Source organism: Propithecus coquereli, unplaced genomic scaffold (assembly GCF_000956105.1).
Source record: "Propithecus coquereli isolate 6110/MARCELLA unplaced genomic scaffold, Pcoq_1.0 Scaffold252, whole genome shotgun sequence".
NCBI classification, from domain to species: Eukaryota; Metazoa; Chordata; class Mammalia; order Primates; family Indriidae; genus Propithecus; species Propithecus coquereli.
This window is the reverse complement of record NW_012148086.1, coordinates 3,926,250-3,944,195: the sequence shown is the minus strand read 5'-3', so window position 1 is coordinate 3,944,195 and position 17,946 is coordinate 3,926,250. Positions and strand designations below refer to the sequence as shown.

The 17,946-nt window shown below is 46.7% G+C and overlaps 1 protein-coding gene across 2 annotated transcripts in view; it reads left to right on the top strand.

Annotated features, from left to right (window-relative positions):
- OGDH (oxoglutarate (alpha-ketoglutarate) dehydrogenase (lipoamide)) overlaps positions 1 to 17,946 on the top strand; it is an 89,069-nt gene that overhangs the window by 48,629 nt on the left and 22,494 nt on the right. For both annotated transcript variants that reach the window (XM_012646935.1, XM_012646936.1), the window contains 6 exons: positions 5,187 to 5,302; positions 10,500 to 10,654; positions 10,906 to 11,052; positions 11,646 to 11,736; positions 12,113 to 12,292; positions 17,148 to 17,276. In XM_012646935.1, coding sequence (XP_012502389.1) covers positions 5,187 to 5,302; positions 10,500 to 10,654; positions 10,906 to 11,052; positions 11,646 to 11,736; positions 12,113 to 12,292; positions 17,148 to 17,276 — 818 coding nt within the window. The remainder of the gene's footprint in view (positions 1 to 5,186; positions 5,303 to 10,499; positions 10,655 to 10,905; positions 11,053 to 11,645; positions 11,737 to 12,112; positions 12,293 to 17,147; positions 17,277 to 17,946) is intronic.

The window sequence follows — 17,946 nt, the reverse complement described above, 5'->3', positions numbered from 1 at the left end:
CCAGCTCCTTGTTTTATTGATTTTTCTCTTATTTTCCTGTTTTAAATTTAATTAATTTCTGCTCTTTATTATTTTCTTACTTCTATTTGTTGGTTTTTGTTTGTTTGCTTCTTGTTTTTTCCTATTTTTCTAGATTCTTGGGGTGGGAACTTATATTATTGATTGGAGACTTTCCGTTTTTTCTCATGTATGCATTTGCTACTATAAATTGTCCTCTCGGTACTGCTTTATCTGTCCCACAAAGTTTGATATGTTATATTTTCATTCAGTTTGATGTATTTTTTTACATCCCTTGATACTTGTTTAGTTTCCTATTGTTTGGAGATTTTTTTTGTTATCTTTCTACTATTAATTTCTAGTTTGATTTCATTGTGATTGGAGAATGCAGCCAGTATGATTTCAATTCTGCTGAGTTTGTTGATTTTTTTTTTTAATGGTCCAATATATTGTTTATCTTGGCATATGTTCCATGGGTACTTAAAAAGAATGCTATTGTTGGAATGCTGTTGTTTAGTGGAGTGTTCTATAAATGTTGATTAGATCCTGTTGGTTGATGGTTGTTGAGTTCTTCTATATCCTTGCCAGTTTTTTGTCTAGTGTTTCAACCAGTTGTTGAGAGAGGGATATTAAAGTCTTCAAGTATAAGTGTGCAATTTGTCTATTTCTCCTTTTAGTCCTGTCAGATTTCGGTTCACATATTTTGCAGCTCTGTTGTTTGGTATGTACACATTTAGGATTGTTATGTCTTCTCAGCAGATTGATCCTTTTATCATGATCTAATGTCCCTCTGAAGTCTACTTTATCCTATATTAATATAGCCATTGCTACTTTCATTTGACTAATGTTTGTTTACATGATATATTTTTCCTTTTTTTTTTTTTTTTTTAGTTGCAGCATGCTTATATTGTATTTGAAGTGAATTTCTTGTGGACAAGCATATAGTTGGGGTTTTTTTAATCTACTCTGTTAATCTCTTCCTTCTATTTGGTATATTTAGGTCATTTATATTTAATGTAATTGTTGATGTGTTGGGGCTTAAGTCTGCCATTTTATTCTTTATTTTCTGTTATTTTTTCATTTCTTTGCTTTCATTTTCCTGTCTCCCTGTGGATTTTTAAACCTATATGTTAAAATTTTATCTTTATTTATATATAGTATTTTTTAATATATTCTCTTATGTAGCTTTTTTAGTGCTTGCTCTAGGTATTATTACATCATATAGAACTTACAACTGTCTACTGGTGTCATCACTTTCCCAGTTTAAGTGTGGAACCTTACCTCTCTTTACCCTCCTCCATTTATAATATAATTTTCATAAATAGTTTCTCTGCATACATGTAGAACCACATCAGACAGTGTTATAAATTTGTTTCAACCATCGAACATAATTTAGAATACCCAAGAGTAAAAGGAGAGTCTGTTGTATTTATCCAGATTTTTGCTTTTCATGTTCTTGTTTTTTGGTATTCTAAGATTCCTTCTTTTATTGTTTCCTTTCTGTTTAGAGAACTTCCTTTGGCCCTTCTTTTAGAGTGGGTCTGCTGGCGACAAACTTGGTTTTCTTTCCTCTGAGAATCTCTTAATTTCCCCTTCATTCCTGCAGGATATTTTTGGTGGATATAGGATTCTGGGTAGACAGAATCCTCTTCTTTCAGCTCTTGAAAAGTGGCATGCCACTTCCTTCTAGCCTCCATGGTTTCTAATGAGAAATCTTCTGTCATTCAGATTGTTTTTTCCTATAGGCAGGGTTGTCACTTTGCCATAGCTACGTTCAAGATTTTTGTTTTTAATTTCCAGAAATTTAATCATGATGTGTTTTGGCATGGATTTCTTTGAGCATATCCTGTGGATTCACTCAGCTTCTAGAATATATGGGTTTTGGTATTTTGCCATATTTGGGGACTTTTCAGCCATCGTCTTCCGAGTACCTTTCAGCCGCCCTCTTTCTCCTCTGCTGCTGGGATGTCATGCACGTGTATGTAAGATCTTGTTATGATATCTGCATGTCCTTGAGGCCCTGTTCATTTTTTGTTTTCTTTCAGATTGGTTAATTTTTATTGTTCTGGCTTCAGATTCACTGATTCTCTACCCCTCCATTCTGCCATTAAGCTTATCCACTGAGTTTTTTTTTTAATTTCTGTTTGGCCTTTCTTTACATCTTCAGTTTTTTGCTGAGGCTTTGTAATTCATGACTTGCTTTATTTTTATTTGTCTCTATCATGTTCATAATTGCTCCTTGAAATTGTTTTATGATGATTCCATTAAAAGGTAATTCTACCGTCTCTGTTACCATGGTTATATCTATTGATTACCTGTTCTCATTCAATCTGAGATATTCCTGATCCTTGTTAGGAGTGATATTTTATTGAAATCAGGACTTTTTGGGCATTATGATAGGATCTCATTTAAATTTTCTGTTACAGCAGACCTCCTCTGGACACTGCTCTAGGGGGAAGGGGAGGGGGCACTATCTTGTTACTGCAGGTGGGGATGGAAGTCCTGGTCCCTGTCAAGTTTCTGCTGATGTTGGAGTGGGGGAGGGGCTGGTATATTACCTCTCATAGAGGAAGGAATTTTGGGCTCCCTCTTGGGCCTTCTCTGAAACCTCAGGGATGGGGGTTGGGGGATGGGGCTCATCATAGCCTGGTGAGGGTGGGTGTGGGGCCGCAGTGACTTTTATGGTGTTTGGCTGGAGTAGAGCAGTTACTATCTAAAAGTTTTTTATCTTTATAGGCTGCCCCTTTCCTGGTCCTTTGGATAGAGAGCAGCTTTTGTTGGGCTTTTGTTACTGAATGCATCTGGGATATTAGCAGCAGCAAGGAAACCCAGGGAACTCCCAGCTGTATTTCACCTTGAGACTAATCCCTGACTAGTCGGCATTCTTCTCTCTCTCAGCATTGTCTTATATTTGTCTTACTTATAATGTCTAAGGTTTTTAGTTGTACTTAGTGGGAGGAATAGGAAAGAAAATGTCTACTCAACCTTCCCAAAACACACGTCTGAAGATTTCTCAACTGGCTAAAGAACTAGAAGTGGGCCAGCAGTTCTGAGGCTCAACAGTACAACCCGAGAACTATGAACTCAGGGTGATATACATGAAGGATTGTCACATGGTGAGGCCTAGGGATGTCTGCAGGCCTGTACTTCTACAGGGTCTTCATGCTGAAAGATCTCAACCAGTACACAGTTGGGGGAATGTATTAATACCTGACCGGTTAATTTCACAATCAAAATATTTTCCAACAAAGTGTGCACTATTTGGATGCGCTTGTCCCTTGATCTGCCCCTGGCCTGAGTTTTTTCATTAACTCATTTCATTTCTCAAAAATGATTTTGTTTTTCCTCCATAAACACCACAGGGCAGTTGCCTGAAAGCTGGGCTATAAATGGCATGAGTCACGTGCTTTACCTAGGCCCAAGTGATTGCCATGTCCTCATTGTTGACAAACTAACAGAAGGAAATGGGTGAGTAGGTATAACTAAGCTGCTACTACCATCACCACCCTCCGGGTTAAAAAAAGCCAGATTTCCTTTTGTTTTAACAAAACAAATAGGCTTGGAAAACATAGTATACTTTTAAGACTTAAAACTGTCCTAAAGTATGAGATAAATAAAGGCTTGTAGTTCCCAAACCCAGCTTGAATCAGAATTACTTGGGGAGATTCCTGAGCCCTCCCTCAGACTGAGTCAGTACCAGGGTTGGAGCTTGGAAAATGCATTTTTACAAATCTCCCAGGGAATTCGAATATACAGTTGCATTGGCAAACTACTGCATTAATCCTATACCAGGGCCAGGCGGGATGTGGCTCACGCCTGTAATCCTAGCACTGTGGGAGGCTGAGACGGGTGGATCATTTGAGCTCAGGAGTTCAAGACCAGCCTGAGTAAGAGCGAGACCCCGTCTCTACTGAAAAATAGAAAGAAATTAGCTGGACAACTAAAAATATATAGAAAAATTTAGCCGGGCATGGTGGCGCATGCCTGTCGTCCCAGCTACTCGGGAGGCTGAGACAGGAGGATCGCTTGAGCCCAGGAGTTTGAGGTTGCTGTGAGCTAGGCTGACGCCATGGCACTCTAGCCCAGGCAACAGAGCGAGACTCTGTCTCAAAAAAAAAAAAAAAAATCCTATACTGGATCCTTATGTTTCACAGTGGCTCTTACACTTAATTTGATCAGGAAACAATGAGAATATTTCATCTTGTGCAGTTAGATGTTGGAAACTTTGCAGAATACTTGTTTACAGGTTCACTTTTCATTCCTGGAGCCTGAGAAAATGCTGGTGTAAGGTATTCAGGCACTAGCGGCTCTTAAACTGTGCTCTTTGCCCTGCTCTAGCCAATATATTATGTCAGAGTAAGTGCCAAACCCGAAAAAGAATGTATGGTATCATTTGATGGTCTTCCCGTTTGACAATTATTGCAAGATAAAACAAACAGAGGAGGCATCTTCACCATAGTTAGTGCTCCAGACAACATTAGTGATTACTCAGTCCGTTCTTGCTGAATGACTGCACTGGGGAGAAGGGAGGGTTAGACCTGTGATTGCCAAGTATTGCCCACAGAATGGGCTTAGAATGTGCAGTTTGGGAATTTCAGGAGAAGAGGACCATCCTCAATCGACGGCCGGGGCTGTTTGCACACTTGTCCACTGCCCAGTTTTCAGCCCCTGCCCGGCAGCTCTCTAACAGACCACTTGGCTCCTGGTGACTGTTCTCCCTCACTTCTTAGTCCCCTAGCTTCTTACTCACCACACATGTATATGATCTGCTATTCTGTATCAGTTCCTCATTTTCTACTTTAATTCCCTCCTTAACTATTTTTGTTTGACTTTTGATCGACTTACCCCATGCCTTTTTCATGGCCTTCTCTTCCCACCCTCAAAATTGTTTTTATCTTTGGGACCTTGAAATAAATTAGTCTCTAAATTACGAATAATCGATGCATTGAACTAATATATGCCTATTACCCAATAATATTCTCAGCTTCATTTATTGCTAATATTTGTGTTTCTGGCTGTAAAATATTACTTATTTTCATATATATCAGGGGTTTTTTATGTGATTTTTTTTTTTTTCTTCTCATTTTGCTCCCCTGGGGAATCCCTTCCCCTTTCCATAAACTACGGTCCCTGCATAACTGTTCCCTGTCCCTCCTCATCTTGCTTGTCCTGCCCACGTCACCCTGCAGGATTCTATGGCCTGGACGAGTCTGACCTTGACAAGGTCTTCCACTTGCCCACCACTACTTTCATCGGGGGACAGGAGTCGGCGCTTCCTCTGCGGGAAATCATTCGTCGGCTGGAGGTAAGAACACAGTACAGTTTCCAGAAAAGTCTACTGGACTTGCTAAGAACCTGCATTGGCAGGATGGCCTCAACACTAGTTTTTTTTTATTTTTTCTTGGCCCTGTCTTTTAAAAAAATGTAATGGAGAACTTTTTCTTTGGCTGTTTTGTAGATAGAAACCTATGTTTTTATGATCAGCCATGGAGGGGGGAATTGTTTTAAAATCCCAGTGGGGGTTTATTTCAGATGTGTGACATTCACTGGAGAGTTAGCTCAACCCTGAGGGACAGGCCCCAAACCAGGATCTTTCCCTGCACAGCCAAGTGTTGGGGCTGTTGGACAGTGGCCACTCTCTGCCCTTGTCTCCCTCCGTTTTGCTCAGATTTCTGTTTTACTTCCTTTTTCTCCTCCTTTCTGGACTTTGTTAGTACTCAGCATACCAGGGAACTCTTTCACACACACACATTACAGGCAGCAGCTAAGAGTCATGGCTTTGGGGTTAGGTGGCCTGTGTCTCGTCCTTCCATCCTGGTCAAATTATAGCCTCCCTCCGTGCAAGGGTAACTTCGATGCCCATTCCAGAGGGGAGAATGGATGTAAGGAGAGGTCCGTGCGAAATGTTAGCTATTACTATTACTTAATGCTGCTGGTAGTATTCAGAGCTAAAGAATCAAGGTTAAAATAGACTGAGAAAATACCTTGGAATGGGGCCCCTCGGAACTGAATGTACAGGTCACCTGAAGTCTTGCCTGTCATGTGGACTCTGAATCCTGATGTTCCTAACAAGCTCAGGTTGAACCATACTGGCCACCGGGACTCTCTGAGGCAGTTCCTCTCATGGCTGGACATTAGAACCACTTAGGGAGCTTTCAGAAACCTCAGTGTCCAGACCACAGCCTAGGTCGTGTAAGTCAGAATCCACCTACCACCTCAATGATTAACCTCTGCTGCAGTAAGCGAGGTTTGATTTAAATGTCTCTTGTCAGTGGTTCCACACTTGGCTGCAGAATGGCATGAAGAGATCTGTGTGTCAGATGGTGGCATTTCCTGTAGTTTGTGATCAGCATCCTGCAGTGTTGTCAGCATCTTGGCCTGGAGCTGCTTCACTGCCTGCATTTCTCACTTCCAGGCTTGTGGGAGAGAAAGGGGTATAAACCAGACCTACGTGCCAGCATCAGAGGAAGTGGGCACCAGGAAGGAGTGGTCAGTGGGAGGGAGTGGTCAGGGTTAGTCCGAGGTGAATTAACCTTTGGATCCTTCCTATCGCCTTTGTCTGCACCAGCGTCACCACGCCGACCATAATCTCTAGTCCTGCCCTGCTCAACATGAGAGCTACTAGCCACATGTAACCATTGAGCACTTGAACTGTACAAAGTATCTGTGTAACTTTTTAAATATTGAAAAGATAATATGTTTGCTATACTGAGTCAAATAGGAAATTTTTTTTCTTTGTTTGTTTTTGTTGAGACAGAGTCTCATGCCCTGGGTAGACTGCCGTGGTGCCATTGTCACTGCAGCCTCGGACTCCTGGGCTCTAAGCGATCCTTCTGCCTCGGCCTCTGGGTAGCTGGGACTACAGGCGTGGGCCGCATCTCCCAGCTGGGCTTTTTTTTTCTTGTCTTTTTGGTAGAGATGGGGTCTTGCTCCTGCTCAAGCTAGTCTCAAACTCCTAAGCTCAAGCAATTCTCCCACCTCGGCCTCCCGGAGTGCTAAGATTACAGGCATGAGCCACCGCACCCAGCCCGAGTAGGAAAATAAATCTCATCTGTTTCTGTAAGGAAAACTTAACTTGTGTTATGTGGCTCACATTATGTTTCCGTTGGATGCTGCTGATCTAGAAGTTCTCGTGTTGCCTAGACCCCCACAAACAGCATTCCGTGTGGACAGTCCTTCTCCAAGTGGCCCTGCCCCCACATTACTTAGCTGCTTGTGTGTCTCACCCCATTCCCTCGGTGTATATCCTATTTATCTGATCGTGTTAGGACAGCCATCTGATGAGACCAGCCTGCACTGAGCTGACTCGGCACTGCACCCTTCATCTCAGGGGTCCCCGGTGGGGAGCCCAGCAGCTCATCGTTGGAAAGCTCCCCTGGGGTCACCGTCTCTGTAGCAGGCCACAGTGTCTCCTCAGTGGCCCCTTCAGCACTTTTCTTCCCAAAGAGCAGAATCGGGGCAGGGGTGCTGATGTCCCCTGTGCCTAACTTCCTCTCTGAATCTTGAATCCCAAGTAGTCCCGATTCTGTCATGTGAAGGGGTTTAGAGCCTGCACAGCGTGTTGAAGGGCTGCCTCCCTTTCAGCCCAGCTGATGCTAGAGCCCTGGAATTGGCTCTTATTGTCTGGGACAGTTGGACCTGGACCCCTGAAGGCCTGACTCATAACCACTCCTATCCCCAGAGTGGCCCCAGCATAGAAGACCCCATTCTCAAAACAGTTTACAGACATTTACATAAACTCCTCAGCACCTTGCCTAATGGCGGTGCTTTACTTATGCTTTATGTGTGTATGTGTTAGATTGGTATAATCAGACAGAACTTAAGCTATTAGTCACGTGACATAGTGGTCAACTTGGAGCTCTTTTAGAAGTTAGAGGAAGTGTGACTTCTTGGCTTCCTGAAATTTGTCTCTAGAGAGAGAAACTAAGAATCAATCCCTAAAACTTTCTGCCCTTTTATCCTTGAGATAGAGCCAAGAATAGGAAAAACAAGACATGATCCAGTGGCCAGTAACTACGTCTCCAAGTTAATAGCTAACATAATGCAGATAATGTTGGAAAGATGCCAATTTCTAGAGTTTTTAACCGAACAGTTTCCGCTGGGCTTTTAATTGTTCAATAATAGAAATTCTGCCCCTGTCAGGTGTAAAAAGGAGAGGCATGGGCAGAGCCTTGGCAACATAGTTCTGCCACCTCTGCAATCATGGACAGCAGTAGTCATGAAAGGAAGGGTCACCCCCTCCCTAGTGAGTCACTTAGGACTAGGACAGCCAGTGACTGGGTTTGCAACTCTGACATGGACCCAAGGAGGGGTGGGTCCTCTTTGCAGGTTCATGTGAACAGCCTCTCTGGCACTGGGCCATGTCTTCTTGAACAGGTTTCTGCAAAAATGTGCTTTCTTCTGCTGGTCAGTAGACAGGCACTGTGGCTCCCTAAATGTTTGTAAAGGTGAAATGAGACAGTAGACTGATGTTGGCTCTAAAGTTAGGGACAGGGGGCTAATGCACACTGTTTGTGGACTTCTTATGATCTAATTTAGAAGTTCCCAGTTTTATCATCTTTGATGTCATTGGGAAATATGATTTGTGGTTATCCTAGTCCGTTTTGTGTTGCTATAAAGAAATAACCTAAGGCTGGGTAATGTATAGAGGAAAAAAAGTTTATTTGTCTTATGATTCTTATGGTTAGAAAACTTGTGATTGGGCACCCGCATCCAGTGAGAGCCCCAGGCTGCTGCCAGGTAGGCAAAGGGGAGCCTGTGTGTGTGCAGAGACCACATGGCGAGAGAGGAAGCAGGGGCCTGGCCTGGAGGTGCCGGGCTATTTTTAGCAACCAGCTCTTAGAAATAATAGAGTGAGAGCTCACCTCTGAGGGAGAGCATTTATCTGTGAGGGATCTGCCCCCACGAGGAAAACACCTCCCATTAGGTCCCACCTCCGGCACTGGGGATCAAATTTCAGCATGAGGTTTAGAGGGGACAGACATCCAAATCATTGCAGGGGTTAATAAAAATACCAGGGTCTTTCCCAGCAGCATTTTCTCTTTTTATTTCTAAGCAAGATTTTCCTTCTGTTGACTAGGATGATAACTAGAGTGTTGTGGTTGGCCATGATTTTGAGTTCAGGCAAAGTTTGCTCCATTTCGTGATCACGTAGCCCATGTGCAGGATGGCCCAACCGCCCTCTGCATAGAACAGGGACTTGATCTCGCTCAGTTCTGGCACGTCCTTTAACTGCCCCTGCAGGCTGGTGTCCTTGTCTGTTGTGAAAACCAAATGAGGCCACAGACAGGAGCTGCTGAGCAGGACCTAACGCTGCTGAGTACTCTGGCAGCGGTGGCTGTTGTGAAGACAGTTAAAGGCATCTCCGGGGTCTTTAAAGTGTCTCTGTTGGCCACATCAGGGCCCCTCTCCTTTTTACTCTGTGCTGACTCAGAGTTTGCTTTCAGACCCTTGTTCTGGTCCTCGAGGACAGCTGTGCAGGTGGCACCATGGGCCTTCGCAGGAGAGCTGGGCAGAGGGCAGCCCTGAAATGGATTTCTGAGAGCCCAGTCTCCACTTACTCATGGCACCTTGCTCTTCTCTTCCTGTTTCTTCCCCTGAACCCTGCAGAGCTGTTGTCCCCTCCTCTCCTGAGCCGTGGGGTGTGGACACAGTACCAGACATACTGGTCTGCTCAGGACCCTGACTTTTGTCATGTGGGCCGTCCTGCTTCTTCGTTGCTGAGAACAGTCAGTTATTAAAAAGTAGAAGTTGGCCAGGCACAGTGGTTTGTGCCTATAATCCTAGCACTTTGAGAGACCAAGGTGGTCTCCTTTGGGAGGACCACTTGAGGCTGGGAGTTCAAGACCAGCCAGGGCAACATAGTGAGACTCTCTACAAAAAAACAGAAAAATTAACTGGGTGTGGTGGCTCATGCCTATAGTCTCAGCTACTTGGACGGCTGAGGCAGGAGGATTGCTAGAGCCCAAGAGTTTGAGATTGCAGTAGCTATGATGACACCACTGCACTCCAGCCTGGGCAACAGAGCAAGACCCTATCTCAAAAAAAAAAAGTAGTTAAAAATCCTATAAATCTTAAATGGCCTTTGAGCAACACATGGGCCTTTCCTGTTAGGGACGCTGGGCACAGGTCCGACCTGAAGGACAGCCCGCCTTCCCTGGAGAGGGACTTAGCCCCACAGCTGATATGGCCTATGCTTCTTGCCGTGAAGGTAACGGAGTGGAACTGGTTGTTCTTGGCCTGGCCTCTGGAGGGCTGGGCGTTCGGTATGAGTCGTGACTCCGGTTCCTGAAGGAAGGACTTCATGGCCCTGTGAGGAGAGCCTCGACCTGCCACCTATTTCTGATCTCTTGGTCATACCTGGCTCAGGAGGATTTGAGAAGGAACCCCCCTGCTCCTGCCCTGCCCCTCCCCTGCCTTCTCGCTCATGAGCAGTCAGCACTTTTCATTCAGCCAGGCTTGTTTAGAAGTCCCCCTTGCCTGTGTATGTCTGTGTGGAATAGATGGCCTACTGCCAGCACATTGGGGTGGAGTTCATGTTCATCAACGACCTGGAGCAGTGCCAGTGGATCCGGCAGAAGTTTGAAACCCCCGGGATCATGCAGTTCACAAATGAGGAGAAGCGGACCCTGCTGGCCAGGCTCGTGAGGTCCACCAGGTATGAGTCTGGCCCAGGGTCACGGGGCACATGTTCCCAGGGAAGCAGTAACCCCATCTGTGTTGTTTGGGCGTATGTGCAGCCCGTCGGCTGAGGGGTAGGTGTGGTGGGGCATGGCTGTAACCACGCGCTTGTGAAGGGAGACCAGGCAAGTAGAGTCAGCCTCCGGAGCCCCCTCTTGTTCAGCAAAGTGTGACTTTGGGACTGGCTGTGGTGACATTACTCTTCAAGGTGGCTTGTTCCCCATGCAGGTTTGAGGAGTTCCTGCAGCGGAAGTGGTCCTCTGAGAAGCGCTTTGGTCTGGAAGGCTGTGAGGTGCTGATCCCTGCCCTTAAGACCATCATCGACAAGTCGAGTGAGAATGGAGTGGACTACGTGATCATGGGCATGCCTCACAGGTACCACCAGGAGCACTCCCCGCCCGGCGTCCTGCCATACCTGTGGGCTTCGTTAGAGGCCCTGGGTGGGGGCACTGGGTGAGCAGCCGCTCCCTCCTCTGGTGCCAGTTGTGAACCTGGGTTCGTGGGATATGCGAAGGTGTCTTGTTTTGCAGGAGTTCTCGAACCCCCCGCCTCTGGAGGACTCTGCAGAGTCACTGTAACAGCTACTGGTGTTTGGCCTTACACTGCATTTTTTTTATAGTAGCTAAATCCTGATGCCCTTGTTGGGGTCTAACCTGGAGGAACATCTGCTCCCTGACATTAAAAGGAAGGCCAAGACCTTGGGAATAGGGGGAGACACACAGAGTAGGGGGAGGCTGAGGAGGCTGCGGGCTCATAGCACTTGTGCACTTTCTACTGCCCAAAACATTGTGTCCTTGGGTGCCCAGTGGGCAGGGACTTGGTGCCCACATCAGCTCCAGGTCACAGCTATTCTTAGAGAGGCGACGCCATGTCCTGGGTGAGGGGAGGGGCTGAGAGCAGCCTTGCCTGCCGTCTGGGAGTCATGACCTGGGCTCTGCTCACCCCACCTCCCCGCCCATATGTCCCAGGGGGCGGCTGAACGTGCTCGCAAATGTCATCAGGAAGGAGCTGGAGCAGATTTTCTGTCAGTTCGATTCAAAGCTGGAGGCAGCTGATGAGGTGAGGCACCTGTGTAGAGACACATGCGGCATATTCTCAGCCTACACAAGGCCCCCTGGCTCCGCTTGTTTCTCAGAACCACGTGCCAGGGGCTCGGTTCTTCTGTACCGTTTATAGATGGCCTTCCTTGGAAGGATTTCAACGTTGGAACAAGAGAGATAGCGGTGGCCCATCTCCTAGTCAGAGGCCCCACAGTCCCTGTCTGGGCACAGGGATGTCCCCTCTGGCCAAGGGGCTGAATGTCTCCCCAGGCCCTGGGCGGGAATGATCCTGGGCAAAGGCATTCCCATTCTTCGGTAGCGGGGTCCTGAACGCAGAAATCCCACACAAGAGGGCCGTCATGGAGAGTGCACATCTCCCCTGTTTACCCCGTCAGGGCTCTGGAGACGTGAAGTACCACCTGGGCATGTACCACCGCAGAATCAACCGTGTGACGGACAGGAACATCACGCTGTCCCTGGTGGCCAACCCTTCCCACCTCGAGGCCGCTGACCCTGTGGTGATGGGCAAGACAAAAGCTGAGCAGTTTTACTGTGGGGACACTGAAGGGAAAAAGGTAAGGCCCTGGTAGAGGCCTGTGCGCAGGTCCCTGTGGCCCCACATCCCAGGACGGAGCTCCGGTCACTGATACAGCTCAGAGGCCGTGGTGTTACAAGTCTGGAGTTTAAAAAATATTCTAAACAAACTTAAAAGAGTAACAGTAAAATGGCCCTACTTAAAAATGTGCCTTCTTCCAAAGTAGTAATCCCCAGAACTAGGTGGGGAGCTTGCTTTTGCCTTCATACGTCTGTGGAGGAGTCAGGTTTGCGGTTGCCATTGGTGGACAGAGAGCTGTTTCCGCTGAAAAAGAGGATTATCTTTGTAAGGAAAAGGCGTGGGTAAGCCTGAAGGAGAAGCTGTGGCACTGAGAGATGTCAGGAAGACGGGCTCACTGCTGGCAGGGGCAGGAGTTCACAGCGCCGTTAAGAGATGGAGGGCTGGGCGCAGTGGCTCACGCCTGTAATCCTAGCACTCTGGGAGGCCAAGGCAGGTGGATCGCTCAAGGTCAGGAGTTCGAGACCAGCCTGAGCAAGAGTGAGACCCCGTCTCTACTAAAAAATAGAAAGAGATGATCTGGACAACTAAAAATATATATGTATATATATAAAAAAAATTAGCCAGGCATGGTGGCACATGCCTGTAGTCCCAGCTACTTGGGAGGCTGAGGCAGGAGGATTGCCCAGGAGTCTGAGGTTGCTGTGAGCTAGGCTGACGCCATGGCACTCTAGCCCAGGCAACAGAGCAAGACTCTGTCTCAAAAAAAAAAAAAAGATGGAGGCACAGGCACAGGCCCCAGGTGTGGGTGGGGTCCTGCTTCGGCATTTCCGATTGTGTGGTGGTGAGTGGTGAGGGTTAGCATGTCAGTCTGCCCACGTATGAAAATCCTCAGTGGGTTGTAACCATTTGCCCTTATTTAGCCCCAAGATAGAATTCTGTCTATAACAAATTGTATAGTTCTTATTACTTAATGGTGACCTAAACATCAAGTAATCAGAAAAAACAAATATTTATAATGTCTCATGTGTGTTCTGGGGAATGTACAAAGGAGACATCACCAACCTGCTTTCAAGGGTCTCTTGTTCTTTTTTAAAAAAAGATCATATGTAAGGAAGCTAATAGAACATGTACAGTATGATAGGAAACCGCAGAGTTAGCCGTGAAGAGCTTCAGAAGAGGTATGTGTGGGTGTGGGTTAGAGCCGGACGTGGGATAGAAGGCAGTCACGCCCCTCGTCAGCGGAGCAGGTGGTTGTTGTCCTAGAGAAATGGCAGGATTTAGGTAGGTGGGAAGGGAAAACATTCTCTGAAGGTGAAGGGTGAACTGGGGATGCAGAGCAGGACGGTCCAGCCTCCCAGCCGGGTCCTGGAGAGAGATTAGGTCTTTTTTAGAGGTGGAGCTAATTGTTGGTTTCCTGGGTTCTATAATTTAAAGTACTGTCAATCTACTAGTATTATGCTTAGAGGATTAGCAGAAGGGAAACCGCCACCAGAGGTGATAAAGTCCAGGCTGGGGGTGCATCGAGAGCAGGAAATGATCCTTGCATTGATCGGTACTTGCTGTGAAGAACGAATGTGACCCATGGGGACACAGACAGAGGTCACTCCACAACATCAAGTTCAGGGACTGGGACAGTGCCACAGAAACTCCAAGTAGATGCAGACAGGCCTCAGCTCTGTTGGGGGGGATGTGCGGTCAGTTCCCAAGACCAACAACAACACTGGGTGTCTGGGAGAGGCTGGTGCTAAGAGAGAGTGTGAGGAAGGTAGGGGGAAACCAGCACTGGCGTGACCAGTGCCTCTGGGATTTCAGCCGCCCCTGGCTAGGATGCTTGCCCAGGGTTTTAGGGCTGACTAGTGGAACAAGGTTACAGAAAATTTTGGATGACTTCTGCATTTATAAATTATGGACAAAAATTCACTTGAATAATACTTACAATACTGGAAATTTCCCAAAAGGAAATGAAATAATTAGAGAAACAGCAATAAAGTATATTTAAAATTGCTGCAAATGGTCACAGTAATTGGTCCTTTTGTGAGATGCCAGGACAAGGGAGGTTGGCTAGCCTCTATTTGGTCGCAAATCTGCATGTAGCCAAGTCTGGGCTGTCAGTCTCTTTGTTTTCCTGTCCGCACACACCAAGTGGTCACATGGTTACCCTTGTCCCAGTGTGGACAGGTGGACAGCTGCCAGTCCCTCTTTCTGAGCCACCCCCTCACTTTGCCCCAAGCCCTTGCATGTCCTCAGTGGGATCAGCAGCAGCCTCAGCCTTCTGCCTGTTCTTGCTGCTCTTCTGACATCCCTAGGGAATGCTTTCATTTCTGTTAAATCCAGAATTCAGGGAGCGGAGTGTGTGTTACATAACTGTCAGCATTTGTGAAAAATTAACATACTTTCTGTAAGTGCAGCTGAGGTCATCCCACAATCTCATGTGTGACTGTGAAACTGACCCAGTTTGGCTCAGTGTTAAATGTGGCCTTTGGGATATTTGTGAAAGCATTTCCTCAGTGCAGCGGTGCAACCTACAGCAAAGAGAAGACCTGCCGCTGCCAGAGGTACGAGTCAGGCCATCAGGGTCAGGCTGTCAGACACAAAGAGATTCCCCACACGTATGAGAGGTGATTTCTGCAGCCAGTTACCTCCCTGCAGTATGGCGAGATGGTCACAATATGATGTCACGAGAAGATCAAGAAAAATCGCATGACGAGGAGACTAACTCCAAGGGCCCAGCAGCAAGAGACTGAGATTGTACGGAAACGTACCTGCAGGAAGAAATGACACACTGGGGATCAGGAAAAAATGAAATATCAGTGACTTAAAACCAGTGGCTTCTACACTCAACAAGGCAACCAGTCTGGGTATCATGGCAAAGCTGTGCACCCCTCCCAGGGGTCCCCTGAGCATAACAGACTCTTGTGCCTGTGTCCTTCTGTCCTAGTGGACATCCGTCACATCCACCAAAAGGCAGGACGTGTGCAGTTCCGTTTAAAAAGAATTCTGGGTTTTGTCCTTGACAAGCAAATCATGGACCTTCCCTTCTGGCAGGGAGGACTCAGCACAGTGGTGAGGACCAGGGTGGTGATGGGAACTCGGAGGCACAGGTCAGCGGGCCCACAGGCCAGGTGTGCAGTGTGAGAGAGGGTGTGAGGGTTCACGTCATGTCAGCTTGGCCAGCCACGGTGCCCAGGTGTTTGGCCAAACACCTGTCTAGATGTTGCTGTGAAGGCATCTTTTAGATGATTAACATTTAAACCAGTGGACTTTCAGTAAAGCAGATGAGCCTCCATGATATGGGTGGCCCTCATCCAGTTGGTTCAAAGACTTTGAAAAATAGACTGAGATCCCCAAAGAAGAAGGAATTCTACTGGCAGACGGCCTTTGGACTCAAGCTGCGGAGTCGGCTCCTCCCTGGGTCTCAGCATACTGGCCTGCCCTCCAGAGTCTGAATTTGCCAGCCCAATTCCTTAAAAATGAATCATTCTCTCTCTCCTTCCCCTGCCACCCTGTTGCTTCTTCACTCCAGAGAACCCTGACTAAGACAAGGGGTTTGAAGCGGCGTAGGCTGTGTATCCAAGGAGTGGAGGTGTGGGGGCTCTCAGGGTTGGGGCACTGAGGGTACGGAGCAAATAGGTAAACATGTTGAAGGCAGTGGGAACAGAGTGTCTTGCAGTGTGGGAGATATTTATAGGTATGGAAGGAGGTGGCTCGGGAAAGTGTTGGATTGGAATTTGGAGGTATCAGTATGAACTTACAGTTTTATTATATACACACAGACAAACAGAAATAGCCCTGTATGTGTGTGCACAAGCATAGCACACGTATTTTCTAGCTCTGTGCTGAATGGGCCTAGAAGTGATGATATCCTAGTAGCGATGAACACACAAATATGGGTCTTAATGCCAGCCTCCATTAGGGGAACCAGGCTCCTTAGAGAAACGGCTGATTCCAGTGCTGGGCAGGGACAGCATAACGTGAAGCTGCAATGCTCTGTTGCGCCAGAAAGCAAGGAAGTGCTTATGAGTGATGGGGACCTGTCCAGAGGACACGGGAGGCTGCTGGAAGGAGCTGCCATGCCATGCCAATTTTGGAACAATGTGAGCTTCAGAATTACCAACAATATTAATGAGTCACATACAAACTATTGAATAAAATAGGAACCATGAGTCCATATTAATATGAATAAACAAATGGAGCAGGAAGGAAAGTTCTTCCTTGCAGAGAATGCCAACTAATAAATGCAGGAGTAACGGAAATCGGTGTTTGCCACCCGTCAACCACCTGAGGGGCTGATTCTGGTGGAGTTGTCAGTGGCCCTGAGGCTGGGGTGCAGGCTTGAGGAGGAGCAGAAAATAAAGTTTCTCCTCACAAAATACCACCACTGCACCCACTGCCAAGGAGAAAATGAGAAAATGGCGAGTTACAGGGAGAATGGCAGACAGCGGCCTGCCCAGGTGACCAGAGTTAACCTGAGCTAACGTGGTGTGTCCTTCCCGCGTGAGTCCCCGAGGCCTGTCGGGGTGTGAAGGTGGGAAGACAGGACAGGTTGGAGGAGCTGAAGAGATACGGCAGCTGAGGGCAGGGTCTGGGTGGTCATGTTGGAGAGCGACATGTGCTATGCCTCCTATGCTCAAAATGGACAATGATGGCAGGATGGTGGGGCGTGTAGGTGTGGAGAAGACACACCAAGGCGCTAGCAAATTGGACTCGGAGGAGGGAGCTGGAGGTCCTTTGTACTGCTGTGCTTTCTTTCTATGTTTGAAATTATCTCAGAACAAATTATTTTTTGAAAGAAATGATGACTCATTTCCTCTGTTTGCCTGTGGACTTGGTGATTAAGATATGTTGGATTTGGGGGTCTCCTTTGGTGTCTGCAGGTCATGTCCATCCTGCTGCACGGAGACGCTGCATTTGCTGGCCAGGGCATCGTCTACGAGACCTTTCACCTCAGCGACCTGCCGTCCTACACGACGCATGGCACTGTGCACGTGGTCGTCAACAACCAGGTACCTCATACCAGCCAGAAGAGGGTTTGCCGCTTACGTGATTCTTACTTATCGCAACATCTCTGAGTCATTTAGCACATTCGTTGTTTTCTGATTATAAAAATATATCATTAAAAACTCGGACTACACAGAAAACTATTTTTTTAAAGTGGAAAGATTTTCATTACATTACTTAAGATGGTGTTACTGTTTTATAATACAATGTTTTCTTCTAGCCCAACAGGCATGCAGATGGCTATTCTCCTTTTCTAAGAAACTGGGTTCTGCGTGCTCACTTTGTGTCCATGCTTGCTTACCACAGTGTTTGCTTATGTCGTTACATGCCTTTTAATGATATTAATAGAAATGTCCATGATATTTTGTTTCATAAAGTAGACTTAGGATTCTCATTTTCTAGTTTTTGATAATGCTGTGATGAGCATTCTTGTAAGTATTTCTGCCCGCACTTGGTAGTATCGCCTGTTGCGTCGTCCTGCCAGCCGCGTCTGAGGGTGCATCTCGTCTATGAATGTGAACTTCTATAACAAATATTCTGATGCCCTTTAACTGTAGGTGCTGTGCTTGGTACCAGGCAGAGCAACGGTGTGCTCCCCACCCTCACAGAGCTCATAGTCTAGTGCAGGGCCAGGCGGCTCATAGACAATCCCCTGAAGGGAAGAGATCAAGGGAG